Below are 17,997 nucleotides of genomic sequence, written 5' to 3'. Positions count from 1 at the left end.
AAGTTTAGCTATGAAGTCAGACATGGTTCCTCCCTGTCTCCCTCCACGGCCATCCAACAATGTAGCTAACAAAGAGATAGATGCTTGATGACTTGCACTGTCTTCTCAAGCACTTGCCCAAGACAAATGGTGGTAAGAGAAATGCATGTTAGCCTCTGATCCCTCTGCATTCCTCTTGCCACAGCTTGTCTTGGGCAAGTGCTTGAAGCCAAGGCAAGTGCTAGTTATCAAACAGCTGACTTCTTGTTAGCTATGTTGTTGGACAGCCACCTCCCTCCACAGCTGTTCTTGCTGCAGCTTGTCTTAGGCAAGTGCTTGAAGCTGAGACAAGTGTCGGTAATCAAGCAGCTGTCTTTTTGTTAGCTATGTTTTTGGGGAAGCTCAGAAGCAGAGGGAGGTGCAGAGGGAGAAAAAAATATATATCCCTATCCAGATTAGGACTCCCAGAGCAATGCCCTCCAGCAGGTCACTTTAGCAATCTTTTCCAGGCTCTCAGTCCAACACTAGCTGAGGCCCCAACTTCAACTCTTGTGTCACACTAGCTGCCTCGGAGGGGAAGCAGCCCCAGGAGAAGAGAAACCCTGCAAGCTGATGAAAAACACTCTGCCCAAGTCTCCCCAAACATTAGTCACCTCCACATCCACCTTCCGTGAACCTCCTCCCCAGGATTGGTTGGACTTTGATAAATATTTCTAAATTAGTAGTTGACCCTCCTATTCTATTTTCTGGAGGCTCTCTCCAGACGCAGAAAGAAGTAATCAAACACTGACTGTAGGGAAACATTGCTCAGACCAGAAAAAAATGATTATTTCCCCACTGAGAACAATGCAGCCCAAAAACTAAATTTAGCCTAACTTCTGCCAGGGTGCTACACAAGATAGTAGACAGAACAGTGAATTCCAGGACACTTGTCCTCAGTCTAGACATCTGAGGCTGACTTGTACAACTTTTGGCCATATTTCACAGCTCCTGGCTGCACTGGGCACGCTTAGGCAGTATAGCATGCTCCTTGCTGTCTTGCACAGCTCCTGGCTGCACTGCACTGGACAGTATGGTAAAATACCCCACAGGAACTTCTGTGGGGTAGGATCAGGTACTCACTCAGTCCCAGAATAGTGAAACTTCCTCACACCTGCTCTTCCGGCCCTATCCAGACTCTGATCCAGGCAGTCTCCAGTAGACCCCTAGTTAGGCCTAGCTGGGACCACAAGCTCTCCAAAAGGAATCTTCAGGCTTCCCCTAACTGGTCTCTCTCTCTGCTCCATGGGCAGAGCTCCCAGCACAGGGGTCTTCTCCAGAAGGCTGGACCTCAGAACTCAGAATGTTTATGGGCTTTCCCTTCTCCCTTTAATCACACCTCCCCAGGGGATTGGTTGGGGACCCAGAAATATTCAGGCTGCCTTCTTCTAGTAATCTCCAGAAAACAAGGGGCACGTAGAAGAACAGCAGCCTGTGAGACCCAAGCAATCAACCCCTGCTCCTTTGATTACAGAGGAACTAACTAAATTTGCCTAGCAGCTTACCCTATACTATAAGGGTGCTACACAAGTACAATATAAACTGGACAGTCAACCACATGCTTGGTGCTCTCCTCCATATTCTACGGGTAGTACCTGTTTGAAAAGGGAAACACACAGACAGAAGACGAGGCATTAATACAGCTATGAATGCCTCTAAAAAATAATATTTATCGCCTATCCATTTACTCCATTCCATAGATGGGAAAAGCCTGTCAAGTGATATTCCATCTGTAGACATATTAAGGTTCTAGACATGTCTAACACGCGAGACGCTTATCAGTCTCACCAGAATATATACTTCTGGGATGTAGGGCAAGCTGATTAAGCAGCATCATTGTAACTAAACCAGGAAAAAAAGGTGATCTATATTTAAACTGTGGCATATCTGCAACTATTAGACCAGTATTTAAACTGGAATAGATTATGCAAACCACAGTGCATGTTTGATCTCAGGATGCGTGCACACTGATAAAGGTTTTTAAAAAGTTGAAGTCACAAATTGACACTCTGCCAAGCGGCTTTTCCAGAACTGTCTTATCCATTGATCTATTGTGCTTCCTTGTGGTGCTAAAACTGGGAATCATGAATAATAAAAGGATCCGGAGAAGTTAATCAACACTCGACAATTCACTGTTTATAGGGAATTATTAAAGAAACAAAAACACAGTTTGCAATGTGTGAATGGAGGCCAGGAAAGAAAAAACTTTATAGGAACAAATTAAAGGATAACTCAACTTTTACACAATAAAAATAGCAAATAGAAAAAAAACATAGCATTTACAATTCCTTCACAAGGCATGCTGTAATTGCATGTTGTTAAAGGAGATGTATGGGGTCACTAAAAAAAAACAAGCAAACATGCATACTCACCTCTATACTACAGCATTGCTGTGATGCTGCAGCTGTCCCCTGCCAGCTCCAAGACTGAGAATTTAACTGAGCGATCACATGACTGCTGATCACTCAGTACTTGGTCTTCTCAGAGCTGAGAGTGGTGTCTGGGGCAGTCACTGCTCTCCACTCTGCCCCTCCACCACTCACTGGAGCACCGGGCTAGGGAAGGGGCAGGCGCAGCCAGCTTCAGCCCTCAGCCACACACTGAGAACTGGTGCCAGCTGTCAATCAGGCATCTGGGTGGATCCCAACATTATTGGCAGGAACCTTCTAGAGCCTGAAGTGGCTCTGTGACGTCAGCCGACAGTGGGTTTTAGCTTGCTCTTGGCTGATTCTGGGTCTCAGGAGAGCACACGAAAGCGCACTTCTGTGACCCACTAAAGAAGTAGGGCCAAAAAATGACATACTTCAGCCCAGGAGCTTTGTAAGAGCTGCAAGGGATGCAGGATTTTATATATTTTGTATTACTTATACCTACTTACAATGACATACAGAGGAGAAGAAAAAACCACACAGGAATGCTGGATTTTTAAATTATTCTGTGTTTCCTATTTTAACCAAGTGGACTTTATCAACAAGCTCTTTAATGCAGGGATGTGTCTTTTACCTAGAATTACAGTGGCAATTTCTGATGGGGAAAGCTTAGATATAAATCATGCTTCCTGGAGTTTTTTTTTAAGTGACTCAATTGCTATCTAGATGCTAAAAAAAGTTACCGGCAAAAAAATATATTTTTTTAATTAAAATCTCTCTGGTTGGTGCTGGCTGCCTTTAAGAGCTATGACCATTGATAAGTCTTTGCCCTTCTGAGGGTGTTGCATGCTGTGTGGCCCACAGTTTTTATAGGTTCTTTCTTCCAGTCACTACATCACAACTGTGCACACATGGGATTAGCGCCATACCAAAAGATAAAATAGTCTAATTTCATTTATTGGTATAGTTGCTGAAAGACAGTCAAGTGTTTTGGGGGTCAACGGAACTCTTCATCATCTGAATGCTCATGCAGATACTGCTGGCCACTAATTCTTCTGATCCAGAAAATAGTTTCCCTGCACAGATTCACACAGGAAAGCCTTATTTTGAGTCTATGCAACATTTTCATTTATGACAGAAGCTCTGATGAAGGGGGAAGTCCTTTGACCCCAAAACAAGTTGGATGTCTTTTATAACAATGCCAATAAATAAATTTGGACACTTTTATCTTTCGGTCTGGCACTCCTTCCATGCATGCATGTTTTTCTGGTAATCTGCTGGGCTACCCGCTGGAGGTTCACCTTGTCTTTCTTGAGGCGCCTAACCTGAGTCAGTGGGATCTTCAAATGTTTTGGCCCTCTCACTACTTTATATAAACTCATATCAAAGTCCCAGCATCTCTTAGATGCTTTTTTTTTCATTGGAACCACACAACGGTGTCCTGGTAGACGGGCGGCGATAAACCCAGAGGTTGAAGTGGAACATCAGGCATCTGACACTCCTGAAAGCATCAGGTACTGGAAATTTCTCTCCTGCCATAGCTCTTGAATGGGGTTCTTATTAACGACCTTCAAAATGAGATATTCACTTTTGATAGATGCATGAGAACAAGAAATTACCTTGTTGCACCTCCTTATCATAAAGCTTCATGTGAACCACTCCTGCTGTTTTATTCCTTACAATGGAGACACTTCCACCATCCCGTTTAATGCATGTTCCTATCCGGCCAAGATTTTGATCAGCCCACCAGAGCCGGTTATCTGTAAAATATTGGAGAAAATCATTAACACTCTTCAGTTTTAACTTCAAGTATACATAAACCCAATCTCTAAGACCTATTATAAACTTTAACAAATTAGTGTAACTTCAAAAATAATTTTCACCATATTTTAATTCTGAAACTTTTATTAGAATACTAGCTGGTAACCCTGCCATAAGGGTCCTTGTTCAAGCACTTCCTATTACAGGTGACAACATTATGCCCCTGTCTCCCAAGTCTCCCAAGTGGCTATTCTCCTGCTTTGTTACCATGTCCCACAGGTTTCTGATAGAGACTAGCTTTTTTTTCCTCCCGGGCCTTTAAGGAGTTTTAGATGGCAGGAGGCGGGGTTTATGGTCCTGTGACCGCTGTGATTGGCTGTCACAGCAGTTACATGATCAGAAAGCTCCCAATCGCAAGCAGCTTTCTGTTAGCCGCTGGTAACTGTGCTGGGAGCACACAAGACGCACACTCTCGGCACGGCTATTTTTGCAATATTGCACTCAAATATGCGACCACTCTACACCAAGGTTCACCCAGTGAGAGGCCGCATATTAGCGTACTGTCGGCGCCAAAAGGTTAAAATGACCACTTAGAGGGGTTGATTTACTAAAGGCAAATAAGCTGTTCACTTTGCAAGGGACGTTGCAGAACTCCGTGAATGTGGTGAAATTTCACTTTTGCAAAGAATATCTAATCGTGCAAGAAAAAACAAACAAAAAACAAAGGTTTTGCATGCACATGATTGGATGATGGAAATCGTCAGAGCTTCACCTCATTCACTAAACTCTGGGGAAATGTCCCTTGCAAAGTGAACGGTCTATTTGCTTTTAGTAAATCAATCCCTGTAAGTGGCCATTTTAAAGAGGTTCTTCTCTCTAGAAATAAATAAATAAGAGTCAGCAGCTACAAATACTGTAGCTAAATACTTTTAAACGCTTCAGCTCCGGAAGATTTTACCCCCTTCTGACCAGAGCACTTTTTGTGATTCGGCACTGCGTCAATTTAACTGACAATTGCGTGGTCATGCGATGTTGCACCCAAACAAAACTGGCGTCCTTTTTTTCCCACAAATAGAGCTTTCTTTTTGTGGTATTTGATCACCTCTGCGGTTTTTATTTTTTGCGCTATAAACAAAAAAAAGCAACAATTTTGAAAAAAAAGCAATATTTTTTACTTTTTGCTATAATAAATATCCCCCAAAAATATATGGAAATGTTTTTTTTTCCTCAGTTTAGGCCGATATGTATTCTTCTACATATTTTTGATGAAGGGGTTAGGTGTGTCCTAGGGAGTGATTCTAACTGTGGGGGGATGGGCTTCAACTCACATGACAGCGATCACTGCAGCAGTGATCTCTGTCATGTAACAAGGCAGAACGGGGAAATGCCTTGTTTACATAGGCACTTCCCCATTCTGCAGCTCCGTGACACGATCACCGGGAGACTGGCGGACATCGAGTCTGCCGGTCCCGTAAGCACGGTCACACTGTACACGGTGGGCGCGCGTGCGCCTGCTAGCCCCACCAATTAAAGGGGACGTACAGGTATGTCCATTTGCCCACCTCTGCCATTGTGCCAACGTATATCGGCATGCGTCGGTCGGCAAGTGGTTAAAAAAGGACACTTACCTGTCCAGGGATCCAGTGCCATCCTTTGCTGGGCTTTGGGTCACCAGAGCTGGCATGTCTACCGGAGCGGGGCTGCACTTTGTGAAAGGTCCTGCAGCCTTTTGGTACCAGTGACATGTCCCAGAAGGCTGCGGGCAAAGAGAGGAGGGGCTGAACTTCTGAGCGGCATTCCGAGCAGAAGTGGGAGCAGGTATCTATCAAAACTAGGTACCCGCTCCCAAAAATACATTTTAATGTGCTAAATGCGGAAAATTTTCCCCATCAGGAAGCCCAGCCTGGGAAATGACCTGCTGCCCTTCTTCTATTTGCCCATCAGAAACAAAGGTATATCCCTAGTGCACATCAGAAGTTTGATTGGTAAAAATGGGCAACAGCCAAATCCGTTTCCAGACGTTTTCATATGTGTGGCCCCCAAACCCACAAGGACTTATTTAGCAAAGCGTTTAAAGGAAAAACCTTCCGCCTGATGCCCTCAGCTGAAATGTTGTTCTGTTCAGGCTCTTCCCTGTTTACAGCACAGAATTAAAAGACGCTGCATAAATATTTAATGAAAATGACTGATGCTTATTTGAATACCACTAATGGCGTGCAATAAATAAACTGGAAATGAATATTCATTCACACAGTGGTGATCGCTTGAATAATCTGCAACAGTTTAGGTGGAAGAAGCAATAACTTTAATGCCATGATGAATAAAGAAGCAAATTAAAAAAAAAAAAAAAAAAGTAGACAATAAGTGTATCTTGTATTGAAGAACAGTTTGTAGCAGTATGTTGTTGAGCTGGAAAGACAGATAGACTGTGCACTTCAAGTGAAGTTGCACTCATTTCCCCCAGAGCTTAAAAGAATATGTTTTGGGTTTTTTTCAGAATCATGCTAACCTAGTTGGTTTAGCATTGGTTCGATGCTGCATCTGTCCCTCGCTGGCTCTAACACCGCCAATCACACGGTTCTCAGGGCTCCCTGAGCAGAGAGCTGGAGACTGTCAGTCACCGTTGTCTGCTCTGCAACCCCCCGCCCCCCCGGGTTGGGTGCCGGTCCAGGCATGTAGGCGGAAACCTGCCTTTAATGTTGCAATCTTGCCCGAGCCTGGACTGGTTCTTTGAAGTCAGCCAACAGCGGGCTTCAGCTTCCATGCAGGCCAGTCAAGTTCCTCCACCCCAAACTTGCTCATCCATGTCTTTATGGACCTTGCTTTGTGCACTGGTACGCAGTCATGTTGGAATAGAAAGGGGGCTTCCCCAAACTGTTCTCACAAAGTTGGGAGCATGAAATTGTCCAAAATGTCTTGGTATGCTGACGCCTTAAGAGTTCCCTTCATTGGAACTAAGAGGCCAGGCCCCACCCCTGAAAAGCAACACCACACCATAATCCCCCCTCCACCAAATGATTTGGACCTGTGTTCGAAGCAAGGTCCATAAAGACATGGATGAGCGAGTTTGGGTTGGAGGAACTTGACTGGCCTGCACAGAGTCCTGACCTCAACCCAATAGAACACCTTTGGGATAAATTTGAGTGGAGACTGTGAGCCAGGCCTTCTTGTCCAACCTCAGCGTCTGACCTCACAAATGCGCTTCTGGAAAAATGGTCAAACATTCCCATAGACACACTCCTAAACCTTGTGGACAGCCTTCCCAGAAGAGCTGAAGCTGTTATAGCTGCAAAGGATGGGCCAACTCAATATTGAACCCTACGGAAGAAGACTGGGATGCCATTAAAGTTCAAGTGCGTGTAAAGGCGGGTGTCCCAAAACTTTAGACAATATAGTGTATATATGGTTCCAGGGGTAGCCACGACACTCTATGTTTGAAGAAAATGCCCAGGTGCTCACCCGCAAAGAAAACCATATAAGTCCAAAACTAGTTTGGAAGCATTCACGGGTCTTGCAAAGGAGGAAGATAAAAAAGTTCAGTCCATTCTTCTCAAGACACGACAACATGGAAGTGAACAAACTAAAAAAGACAAAGTACCACCTACCAACAACACCCCCTACCATATATATATATATATATATATATATATATATATATATATATATATATATATATATATATATATATATATATATATATATATATATATATATATGTATATATGTATATATATATGTATATATGTATATATATATATATATATGTATATATATATATATATATATTTTTTTTTTTTTTTTTTTTTGCTTAGGATAAGCTCATCATAAAATCACTGATTCTGCTTTTGTTTTTTCCAAGCAGCAACAGTGCAAACCCAAGTTACATTAACTCATTAAAAAAAGAGCCATGATGATGATGACATCTTATGTCCCCATACCGAGATATACCATGCATGGAAAGTGACACTTTTGCACCCCTTGATCACCCAAGAGATTGCATGCGTATATTTCTCACAAAACCAATTGGCCGATATCTAATCAGAATTGATTGAAAATCATTCATCATTCTTTGAACAATCAATCTGAATCTGTCTAAATCGATTCTGTCATCTGTCACACATTGTTGCCTGCAATATAACTTCATACAAGCACCGTACTGGGGTTTAACCCAATCCACGTTTTGCTGCTGCTTTGGGCGAGCCGAGGTGGTTGGGATGTAGATCTGAAGCTTTGAAAATTTGCATTTGAAACGCAATGCCACTTAATGTGCAGGTTATGCAAATCGTAGTAGATCACATCAATTTGAATCTGGGTAGCGAGGATGAATGACTCATGTTATGCCCCTTGGCTTGCCCAAACCGGCACATCAATATTTAAGTGAAATGACAAACTATGATTCGGCAGCTAAGTATAAGAAATGGTCCTCTGCTTGAATGGTGGTGAATTACAAATCAGGTAGTTCATCAAAAGCTACATCTAAAGTCATGAGCGAAAATGTAAAATGTTTCAGTTAACCTCAGGTGTGGTGGCTGCTTTAGTTTCCTTTTTTTTTAGGCTACGTATATTTTCTGCAAGTACAGAAAAATACCTGTTGATCCCGATAAAAGTGCTTTTACCGAACCCGAAGGCCACATGCACATTGAACGTTTTTACAGCGGCTATTTTTGGCTTCAGATATTTTTATTCTGCAGCCAGTAAACTCCCCAGTATGTTCTCCTAGGTGTCCAATCCATGCACACATAGGCTGTTATCAGCGTTTTTTTGGCAGAGGAGTTTTCTGTCTGGAAAAAAAAATAGAATTAGTGGGTTTTAACCGCTTGCTGACCGGCCGCCGTCATTATACTGCGGTAGGTCGGCACAATCCCGCGAACCGTCGTAGCTATACGTCGGCTCGCGGGATCGGGATAGCATGCGCGCACATACCCGCTGCACTGAGGGGGTGCTGATGGTCATGGAGCGATGACCACCAGCCACGAGCGATCGCGGGCACGAGAGGCAGAACAGGGATGTGTATGTGTGTAAACTGTTCTGTTCTGTGAGGAGTGACAGATCGTGTGTTCCTAATAGCTAAGAACCACGATCTGTCATTTCCTCTAGGTCAGTCCCCTCCCCCTACAGTTAGAAACACACAATAGGGAACACAGTTAGCCCCTTGATCACCCCCTAGTGTTAACCCCTTCCCTGCCAGTGACATTTATACAGTAATCAGTGCATTTTTATAGCACTGATCGCTGTATAAATGCCAATGGTCTCAAAAATGTGTCAAAAGTGTCTGATGTGTCCGCCATAATGTCGCAGTCCCGATAAAAATCGCAGATCGCCGCCATTGCTAGTAAAAAGAAAAAAAATTATAAAAATTCTATAAAACTATTGCCTATTTTGTAGACGCTATAACTTTTGTGCAAACCAATCAATATACGCTTATTGCGATATTTTTTACCAAAAATATGTAGAAGAATACATATCGGCCTAAACTGAGAAAAAATTTGCTTTTTAAAAAAAAAATGGGGATATTTATTATAGCAAAAAGTACAAAATAATGTGTTTTTTTTTCAAAATTGTCGCTCTTTTTTTGTTTATAGCGCAAAAAATAAAAACCGCAGAGGCGATCAAATACCAGCAAAAGAAAGCTCTATTTGTGGGAAAAAAAGGATGCCAATTTTGATTGGGTACAGCGTCACATGACCGCGCAATTGTCAGTTAAAGCGACGCAGTGCCGAATCGCAAAAAATGGCCCGGTCATTCAGCAGCCAAATCCTTCCAGGGCTGAAGTGGTTAGGAGGAGTTTTGAGCTGTAAAAACACAGCTATTCAATGTTTATCAGCATTTTTTAGACATAAGCTTTTGTGGGAGTATAGTTTTGCTAAAAAATGCTGCAAAAACGCTACAAAACTTATTCTAGAGCTACAGATTTCTACAGCTAACGTTACTAGCGTTTTTATAATGTCCAGTGTGCATGAGGCCTTAAAGGGTTTGTAAAGGCAGAAAGTTTTTTTTCATCTTAATGCATTCTATGCATTAAGATAAAAAGCCTTCTGTGGGCAGCACCCCCCCCCCCCCAGCCCCCCCGAGGGCTAGGTTTCCACTACTGTGACCCCAAAGCCGCGAGATTTACAGTGCAACTTTGCAATGCGATTTTTGATGTGATGTCATGCGACTGGTGAGAACCATGGGAGAACAAGTCGCACCAAAGTCGGAACAAAGTAGTACAAAAACCTTTTTTTGAAGTCGCTGCGACTTGAGTAGCACCAATTGGAACGAGGGCCATTGAAATACATGGATTTTGACTTGTCATGCGACTTCACATGTGTCAAGTCGCACAACAACTTGCAGTAGTGGAAACAGAGCCTAATACTTACCTGAGGTCCCTCTCTATCCAGCGATGTCCACGAGTGTCTCAGCCATCTGAAATTCTCCCTCATTGATTGGCTGTGCCACAGCAGTGTTGCCACTGGCTGCCGCTGCTGTCAATCAAAGTCAACTAGCCAATCAGGAGAGAGGGGGGCAGGGCTTTGTTTCTGAATGGACACAGGGAGCTGTGACATGGCTTGGGTGCCCCCATAGCAAGCTGCTTGCTGCGGGGGGGCACTGAACAGGAAGGAGGGGCCAGGATCACAGAACAGGGACCAAAGAAGAGGAGGATCTGGGCTGCTCTGTGCAAATCCACTGCACAGGGCAGGTAAGTATGACAGGTTTAGTATTTTTATTGGAAAAAAAAAAAAACAAGACTTTACAATCACTTTAACCACTTCAGCCCCAGAAGAATTTACCCCCTTCCTGACCAAAGCACTTTTTTTTGCGATATTGCGCTGCGTCGTTTTAACTGACAATTGCACATTCGTGCGACGTTGCACCCAAACAAAATTGACGTCCTTTCTTTCCCATAAATAGAACTTTCTTTTGGTGGTATTTGATCACCTCTGCATTGTTTTTTTTTTTTTTTTGCGCCATAAGCAAAAAAGAGCGACAATTTTGAAAAAAAAAACAATATTTTTTACTTTGTGCTATAATAAATAGCCCCCAAAAATATATAAAAAAACACATTTTTTTCCTCAGTTTAGGCCGATATGTATTCTTCTACATATTTTTGGTAAAAAAAAATTGCAATGAGCGCATATTGATTGGTTTGCGCAAAAGTTATAGCGTCTACAAAATAGGGGATAGATTTATGGCATTTTTATTATTATTTTTTATTAGTAGTGGCGGCGATCTGCGATTTTTATGTGACATTATGGTGGACACATCAGACACTTTTGACACTATTTTAGAACCATTGACATTTATATAGCAATCAGTGCTATAAAAATGCACTGATTAATGTATAAATGACACTGGCAGGGAAGGGGTTATACACTAGGGGGCGATCAAGGGGTTAAGTGTGTCCTAGGGAGTGATTCTAACTGTGGGGGGGAGGGGCTTCCACTGACATGACAGCGATCACTGCTCCCGATGACAGGGAGCAGTATAGATCTCTGTCATGTCACAAGGCAGAACGGGGAAATGCATTATTTACATAGGCATCTCCCCGTTTCTGCGGGTCCGTGACAGGATCGCGGGACACCGATGGACATTGAGTCCGCGGGACCCGCAGGCACGGCCCTGGAGCACTGTCTCTGAGCCGTCAGCTTTTGTGGCAGTATAGTTTTGCTTTAAAAAAAGGGTAAAAAATGCTACATCTAAAAAAAACGCTAAAATATGCTGAAAAGCTACTCCAAAAAACACTGAAAAATTCATTCTACAGCTACAGCTTTCTACAGCTAAAGCTACTGTCATTTTTATAAGATCCAGTGTGCATGAAGCCAAAATCTCAAAAAATGCCATCAGCTATTCCAGTTATTTTCTGTGAACATGGCAGCCTCTCCTCCATATATAATGAGGATGAGGAGAGGGGGAGATGTTTGTAGTCCAGATAAGGAGAGCAGCTTAGGGAGACAATGCTGTCCCTCCACAGGTAGTGTGTTACTGGCAGGATCAATGGGTGAAAATAAAGGAACTGAGACTTTAAAAGAAAAATGATGCAGCCATCACCTTTTGAGTGTCGTACCCAAAAACTAAAAATTATTTAACCGCCTGCCGACCCACGGCAGTACATTTAGCCCCCGTTCACACGGGTTTGAAATCGTGCTACTTCAATGAGATTTCAAAGCTGCACATCAGTGCGCCTTGAACAGTCATTTCATTTGCGGCTTGTGACTTCATTCAACAGAAGTCTATGCAAGTCTCAATGAAATCGGCAAAAAAAAAAAAAGCAGTGCAGGAGCCTTTTTTAACCACTTCAGCCCCGGAAGGATTTACCCCCTTCCTGACCAGAGCACTTTTTGCGATTCGGCACTGCGTCGATTTAACTTACAATTGCGCGTTCGTGTGACGTGGCTCCGAAACAAAATTGACGTCCTTTTTTTTCCCACAAATAGAGCTTTCTTTTGGTGGTATTTGATCATCTCTGCGATTTTTATTTTTTGCGCCATAAACAAAATAAGAGCGACAATTTTGAAAAAAACGCATTATTGTTTACATTTTTCTGTAATAATTATCCCCAAAAAATATATAAAAAAAGTTTTTTTTTCCTCAGTTTAGGCCGATCTGTATTCTTCTACATATTTTTTGTAAAAAAAAATTGCAATAAGCGTTTATTGATTTGTTATAGCGTTTACAAAATAGGGGATAGTTTTATGGCATTTTTATTAATATTTTTTTTTTTTTTTACTAGTAATGGCGGCGATCAGCGATTTTTATTGTGACTGCGACATTATGGCGGACATGTCGGACATTTTTGACACATTTTTGGGACCATTGTCATTTATACAGCAATCAGTGCTATAAAAATGCACTGAAGGGGTTAACCACTAGGGGGCAGGGAGGGGTTAAGTATGTCCTAGGGGAGTGATTTTAGGGGGATGGGCTGTGAGTGTGACGTCACTGATCTCTGCTCCGATGACAGGTAGCAGAGATCCAGTGACACTTGTCACTAAGCAGAACGGGGAGATGCTGTTTACAACGTCATCTCCCCGTTCATCCTCTCCGTGAGGCGATCGCGGGTATGCCTGCGGCGATCGAGTTCGCGGCACCCGCGACCCGACTCACAGAGATGCGCGCGCACACGGCGGCAAATTCAAAGTAACGTATGGGTACGTTACTTTGCGCAGCCGTGCAATTCTGCCGATGTATATCTACAGGAGCCGGTCGGGAATCGGTTAAAGTCGCTACGACAAGAGTTGCAGCTATTTGAACGGTTCTATTGCCGACAAAGGGGTGCGACTTGTCATGCGATTTGGAACTGTCAAATTGCATGACAAATTACACCGGTGTGAATTGAGGATTACTGCAGCAGGTCGGCTCGTACAGGCACAGTCATTGTGCTGTCATTTGCTGCAGAAGAAGCCGATCAGAAGGTCTCGGCCAATGATTTATGGTCATCACCCGCTGATTGGCTGAGTGAATGACAGAAGAGTTCCCTGTATTGATAAACAACACAGAGCTCTCCAGAGACAGCAACAATGTTTTTTTTTTTCCCTCCCTTGGGGTTGTCTTTCAGGGGTTGGGCTTGGCCCCTTAGATCCAGTGAAGGGAACTCTTAAGGCGTCAGCATACCAATATATTTTGGACAATTTCAGGCTCCCAACTTTGTGGGAACAGTTTGGGGATGGCCCCTTCCTGCTCCAACATGACTGCACGCCAGTGCACAAAGCATTCATCCCAAAGGTGTTCTATCAGGTTGAGGTCAGGACTCTGTGCAAGCCAGTCAAGTTCCTCCACCCCAAACTCACTCATCCATGTCTTTATGGACCTTGCTTTGTACACTGGTACTTAGTCATATTGGAACAAGAAGGGGCCATCCCCAAACTGTTTCTGCAAAGTTGGGAGCATGAAAAATTGTCCAAAATTTCTTGGTATGCTGACGCCTTAAGAGTGACCCTAATCCCCCTCCACCAAATGATTCGGAGCAAGGCACAAAGCAAGTTCCATAAAGACATGGATGAGCGAGTTTGGGGTGGAGGAACTTGACTGGCCTGCACAGAGTCCTGACCTCAACCTGATAGAACACTTTTGGGATGAATTAGTGTGGAGACTGCGAGCCAGGCCTTCTCGTCCACATCAGTACCTGACCTCACAAATGCGCTTCTGGAAGAATGGTCAAACATTCCCATAGACACACTCCTAAACCTTGTGGACAGCCTTCCCAGAAGAGTTGAAGCTGTTATAGCTGCAAAGGGCGGGCCAACTCAATATTGAATTCTACAGACTATGACCGGGATGTCATTAAAGTGGAGTTCCAACCCCCCCAAAAAAATTTAAAAATATTAATGTGCTTAAAAAAAAAAAAACATTTGGAGAAAATTTTTTTTTTACTCACCTCTAAATGCCTGTTGCTAGGGGGTCCCTCGTAGTCTGCCTCCTTCAGCGCCTGGGCTCCTGACGTCACGTCCCTCTGCGCAGGAAGGGAGATCGCCTCTCTCCTCTCCCTCTTGTCAATCATCTGGGACACGTGACCGGTTCCAGATGATTGCGCGGCCAGTGACGATGCGTGGCGCAGCTCGCGCATGCACAGTGGGTGCCCGGCTGTGAAGCCACAGCCGGGTGCCCACAGTTAAAATGCCGGCGTGCGGAGTGGAGGGGACACGAGCGGGGCTTGGATCCCCCGCATCGCTGGACCCTGGGACAGGTAAGTGTCCGATTATTAAAAGTCAGCAGCTGCAGTATTTTTTTTTTTAAGTGGGAACCCCGCTTTAAAGTTCATGTCCGTATAAAGGCAGGTGTCCTAATACTTTTGGTAATTAGTGTATACATATATTTTTTTAAATATGGTTCTTTTTTTGTTCATATTGCAAAAAATAAAAAACCCAGTGGAAACCAAAAGAAAGCGCTATTTGTGTGAAAAAAAAAAAAAATTATATAAATTTCATTTGTATATAGTGTTGCATGACTGCGCAATTACTAGGTAAAGTAGTGCAGTACTAAATAGCAAAAAATGGCCTGGCCATGAAGAGGGTAAAACCTTCCGTAGCTCAAGTGGTTAATGTAAAATTATTAATCCTCAAATAAGGATGGCTGAGTTCATTTTTTTGTTTTTTTTTTCTTCTTTCTCTCTTTATTTTTGTTTTATTTATATATTTTTCCCATTATTTTCACCCAGTAATCTGGCCAATAAGACACTTCCTGTCTTAGTACTGGTACTAAATGTGGTTAAAGGGATGTTGGGGCTTGACAGAAGGGGTTAAAAAAGACAAAGCATGGTGGGAGATGTGCATGTATTGTAGAGATGTACTGCATGCTTTTTTTGTTTTTTGTTTCATCTTTTTTTTTTATTTTTATTTGGCTTGTTTTGAATATTTAGACTTAATTTCTATTATTACTTCCCCCAAAGTATGCAGGTGCCGGCTAAAGAAAAGTCTATTAGTAAACAAAGTTTCAGTTATTGCAGCAGCAGAAAACTGAATTTCAGGAACGTAGCCGTTTGTGTCCTCCGCAATCGATTTTCTGACATTTTGAGAAAATATTTCTACATTGTCCCTCTCCTTCTGTTACAGTAAAGTGTATTCTCCGGTTTCATTAGTTTGCAGGACGGCTGTGCCGGTTGACACAGACAAATGTAAAACGCTACCTTCGGAGACAGAGAATAAAGAGAGAGACGCCAGGTTAAATGAGATCACACTGACCAAGATGGATAAGCGATGGGATGCCGAACTCATAATAGACCAATTATTCACAAAGTTGGGCGAAAATATCTTTCAGGAGCAAATGGCCGGAGCGCTGCTAGGGCGTCCGAATGGACCACAGAGGGAATAGAAAGCCAAAGAAATAACATTACGGAACAAGCTCTGTACAATGAGATCCGGGCCGCCCGTTCGCCACACAAATCTAAATTGAATCCGGCGTCCTGGAATGGAGTAGGATGGCGATGAAATTGAGCAACATGAGATTAATTTTCGCTTGACAAGATGACAGGGGGAATTAGCGGTAAATAAATAAAGTTACATTTTCTGAGATCTACACGAATCGTTATGGCAACGGAAGACGGGCCAGATATCAGTCAAATATGTTTCTGTCTTTAGAACTGGAGACAAAACTTTATTTTTTCATTTTGAATAGAGTAAGGGAAGATTATATATAACCGCTGAATGTCAGGAGTTATATATAAACAGAAAGTCTCCCTGTAGTCACACATCTGAACAATCCCATCAACTGGTGAAGTATGGCAACCTCAGCCTGGGTTCCAACCAGACCACACCCCTAATGTGTTTCGCTCCGCCCCTCGGAGCGGAGATGGGGAACGTTATAACTCCTGAATGTAACAGAAAGTCTCCCTGTAGTCACACATCTGAACAATCCCATCAATCGGTAAAATATGGCAACCTAAGTCTGGGTTCCAACCAGGCCACAACCCCAATGTTTTTTGCTCCGCCCCTCGGAGCGGAGTAAGGGAAGGTTATAACCCCTGAATGTAACAGAAAGCCACCCTGTAACCGCACATCTGAACAATCCCATCAACTGGTGAAGTATAGCAACCTCAGCCTGGGCTCCAACCAGGCCACACCTCTAATGTGTTTCGCTCCGCCCCCCAGAGCGGAGTAAGGGAACGTTATAACCCCTGAATGTAACAGAAAGCCACCCTGTAACCGCACATCTGAACAATCCCATCACCTGGTAAAATATGGCAACCTAAGTACGGGTTCCAACCAGGGCACAACCCCAATGTTTTTCGCTCCACCCCTCGGAGCAGAGTATGTTAAGGTTATAACCCCTGAATGTAACAGAAAGTCTCCCTGTAGCCACACATCTTAACAATCCCATCAACTGGTGAAATATGGCAACTTCAGCCTGTGTTCCAACCAGGCCACACCCCTAATGTGTTTCGCTCAACCCCTCAGAGCGGAGTAAGGGAAGGTTATAACCCCTGAATTTGACAGAAAGTCTTCCTGTAACCGTACATCTGAACAATCCCATTACCGGTGAAGTATGGCAACCTTAGCCTGGGCTCCAACCAGGCCACACCTCTAATGTGTTTCGCTCCGCCCCCCAGAGCGGAGTAAGGGAACGTTATAACTTCTGAATGTAACAGAAAGTCTCCCTGTAGTCGCACATCTGAACAATCCCATCAATCAGTGAAATATGGCAACCTAAGCCTGGGTTCCAACCAGGCCACACCCCCAATGTGTTTCGCTTCACCCCTCGGAGCAGAGTTAGGGAAGGTTATAACTCCTGAATGTAACAGAAAGTCTCCCTGTAGCCGCACATCTGAACAATCCCATCAAGTGGTTAAATATGGCAACTTCAGCCTGGGTTCCAACCAGCTACACCCCCAATGTGTTTCGCTCTGCCCCTCCAAGCTTATTCATGAGGGCAGTGATCCCCAAATTAAAGTGTTACTAAAGTCTTGTGTTTTTTTTTTGTTAAAAATAACAAACATTTTATACTTATGTGCTCTCTGCAGTTGGTTTTGCAGAGAGCAGCCCAGATCCTCCTCTTCTCGGGTCCCTCTTCAGTGCTACTGGCCCCTACCTCTTGTTGAGTGCCCCCACAGCAAGAATTTTGCTATGGGGGAACCCAAGCCGAGCCACAGCTCCCTATGTCCATTCAGACACGGAACTGTGGCCCACAACGCCCTCTTTCTCTCCTCATTGGCTGATTGACTTTGATTGGCAGAAGTGGGAGCCAATGGCACCACACTGCTGTCTCAATGAGGAGGGGGAGTCCCGGGCAGCCGAGAGACTCCTGCAACATTGATGGATCCAGCTGTATCTCAGGTAAGTACTAGGTAGGCTGCTGCACACAGAAGGTTTTGCATAGAATGCATTAAGATAAATAAAAAACTTCTGCCTTTACAACCACTTTAAGCTCTGAGGGGCGG

At 43.6% G+C, this 17,997-nt stretch overlaps 1 protein-coding gene across 6 annotated transcripts in view; it reads right to left on the bottom strand.

The window, feature by feature from the left end:
- The window catches only part of LRP1B (LDL receptor related protein 1B), a 2,172,167-nt gene that overhangs the window by 607,005 nt on the left and 1,547,165 nt on the right, over positions 1-17,997 (bottom strand). For all 6 annotated transcript variants that reach the window (XM_073634235.1, XM_073634238.1, XM_073634240.1 and 3 more), the window contains exon 33: positions 4,007-4,147. In XM_073634235.1, coding sequence (XP_073490336.1) covers positions 4,007-4,147 — 141 coding nt within the window. The remainder of the gene's footprint in view (positions 1-4,006; positions 4,148-17,997) is intronic.

Source organism: Aquarana catesbeiana, linkage group LG06, assembly GCF_042186555.1.
Source record: "Aquarana catesbeiana isolate 2022-GZ linkage group LG06, ASM4218655v1, whole genome shotgun sequence".
NCBI classification, from domain to species: domain Eukaryota; kingdom Metazoa; phylum Chordata; class Amphibia; order Anura; family Ranidae; genus Aquarana; species Aquarana catesbeiana.
The sequence above is the reverse complement of the archived record's forward strand: the minus strand, read 5'-3'. Positions and strand labels throughout refer to the sequence as shown.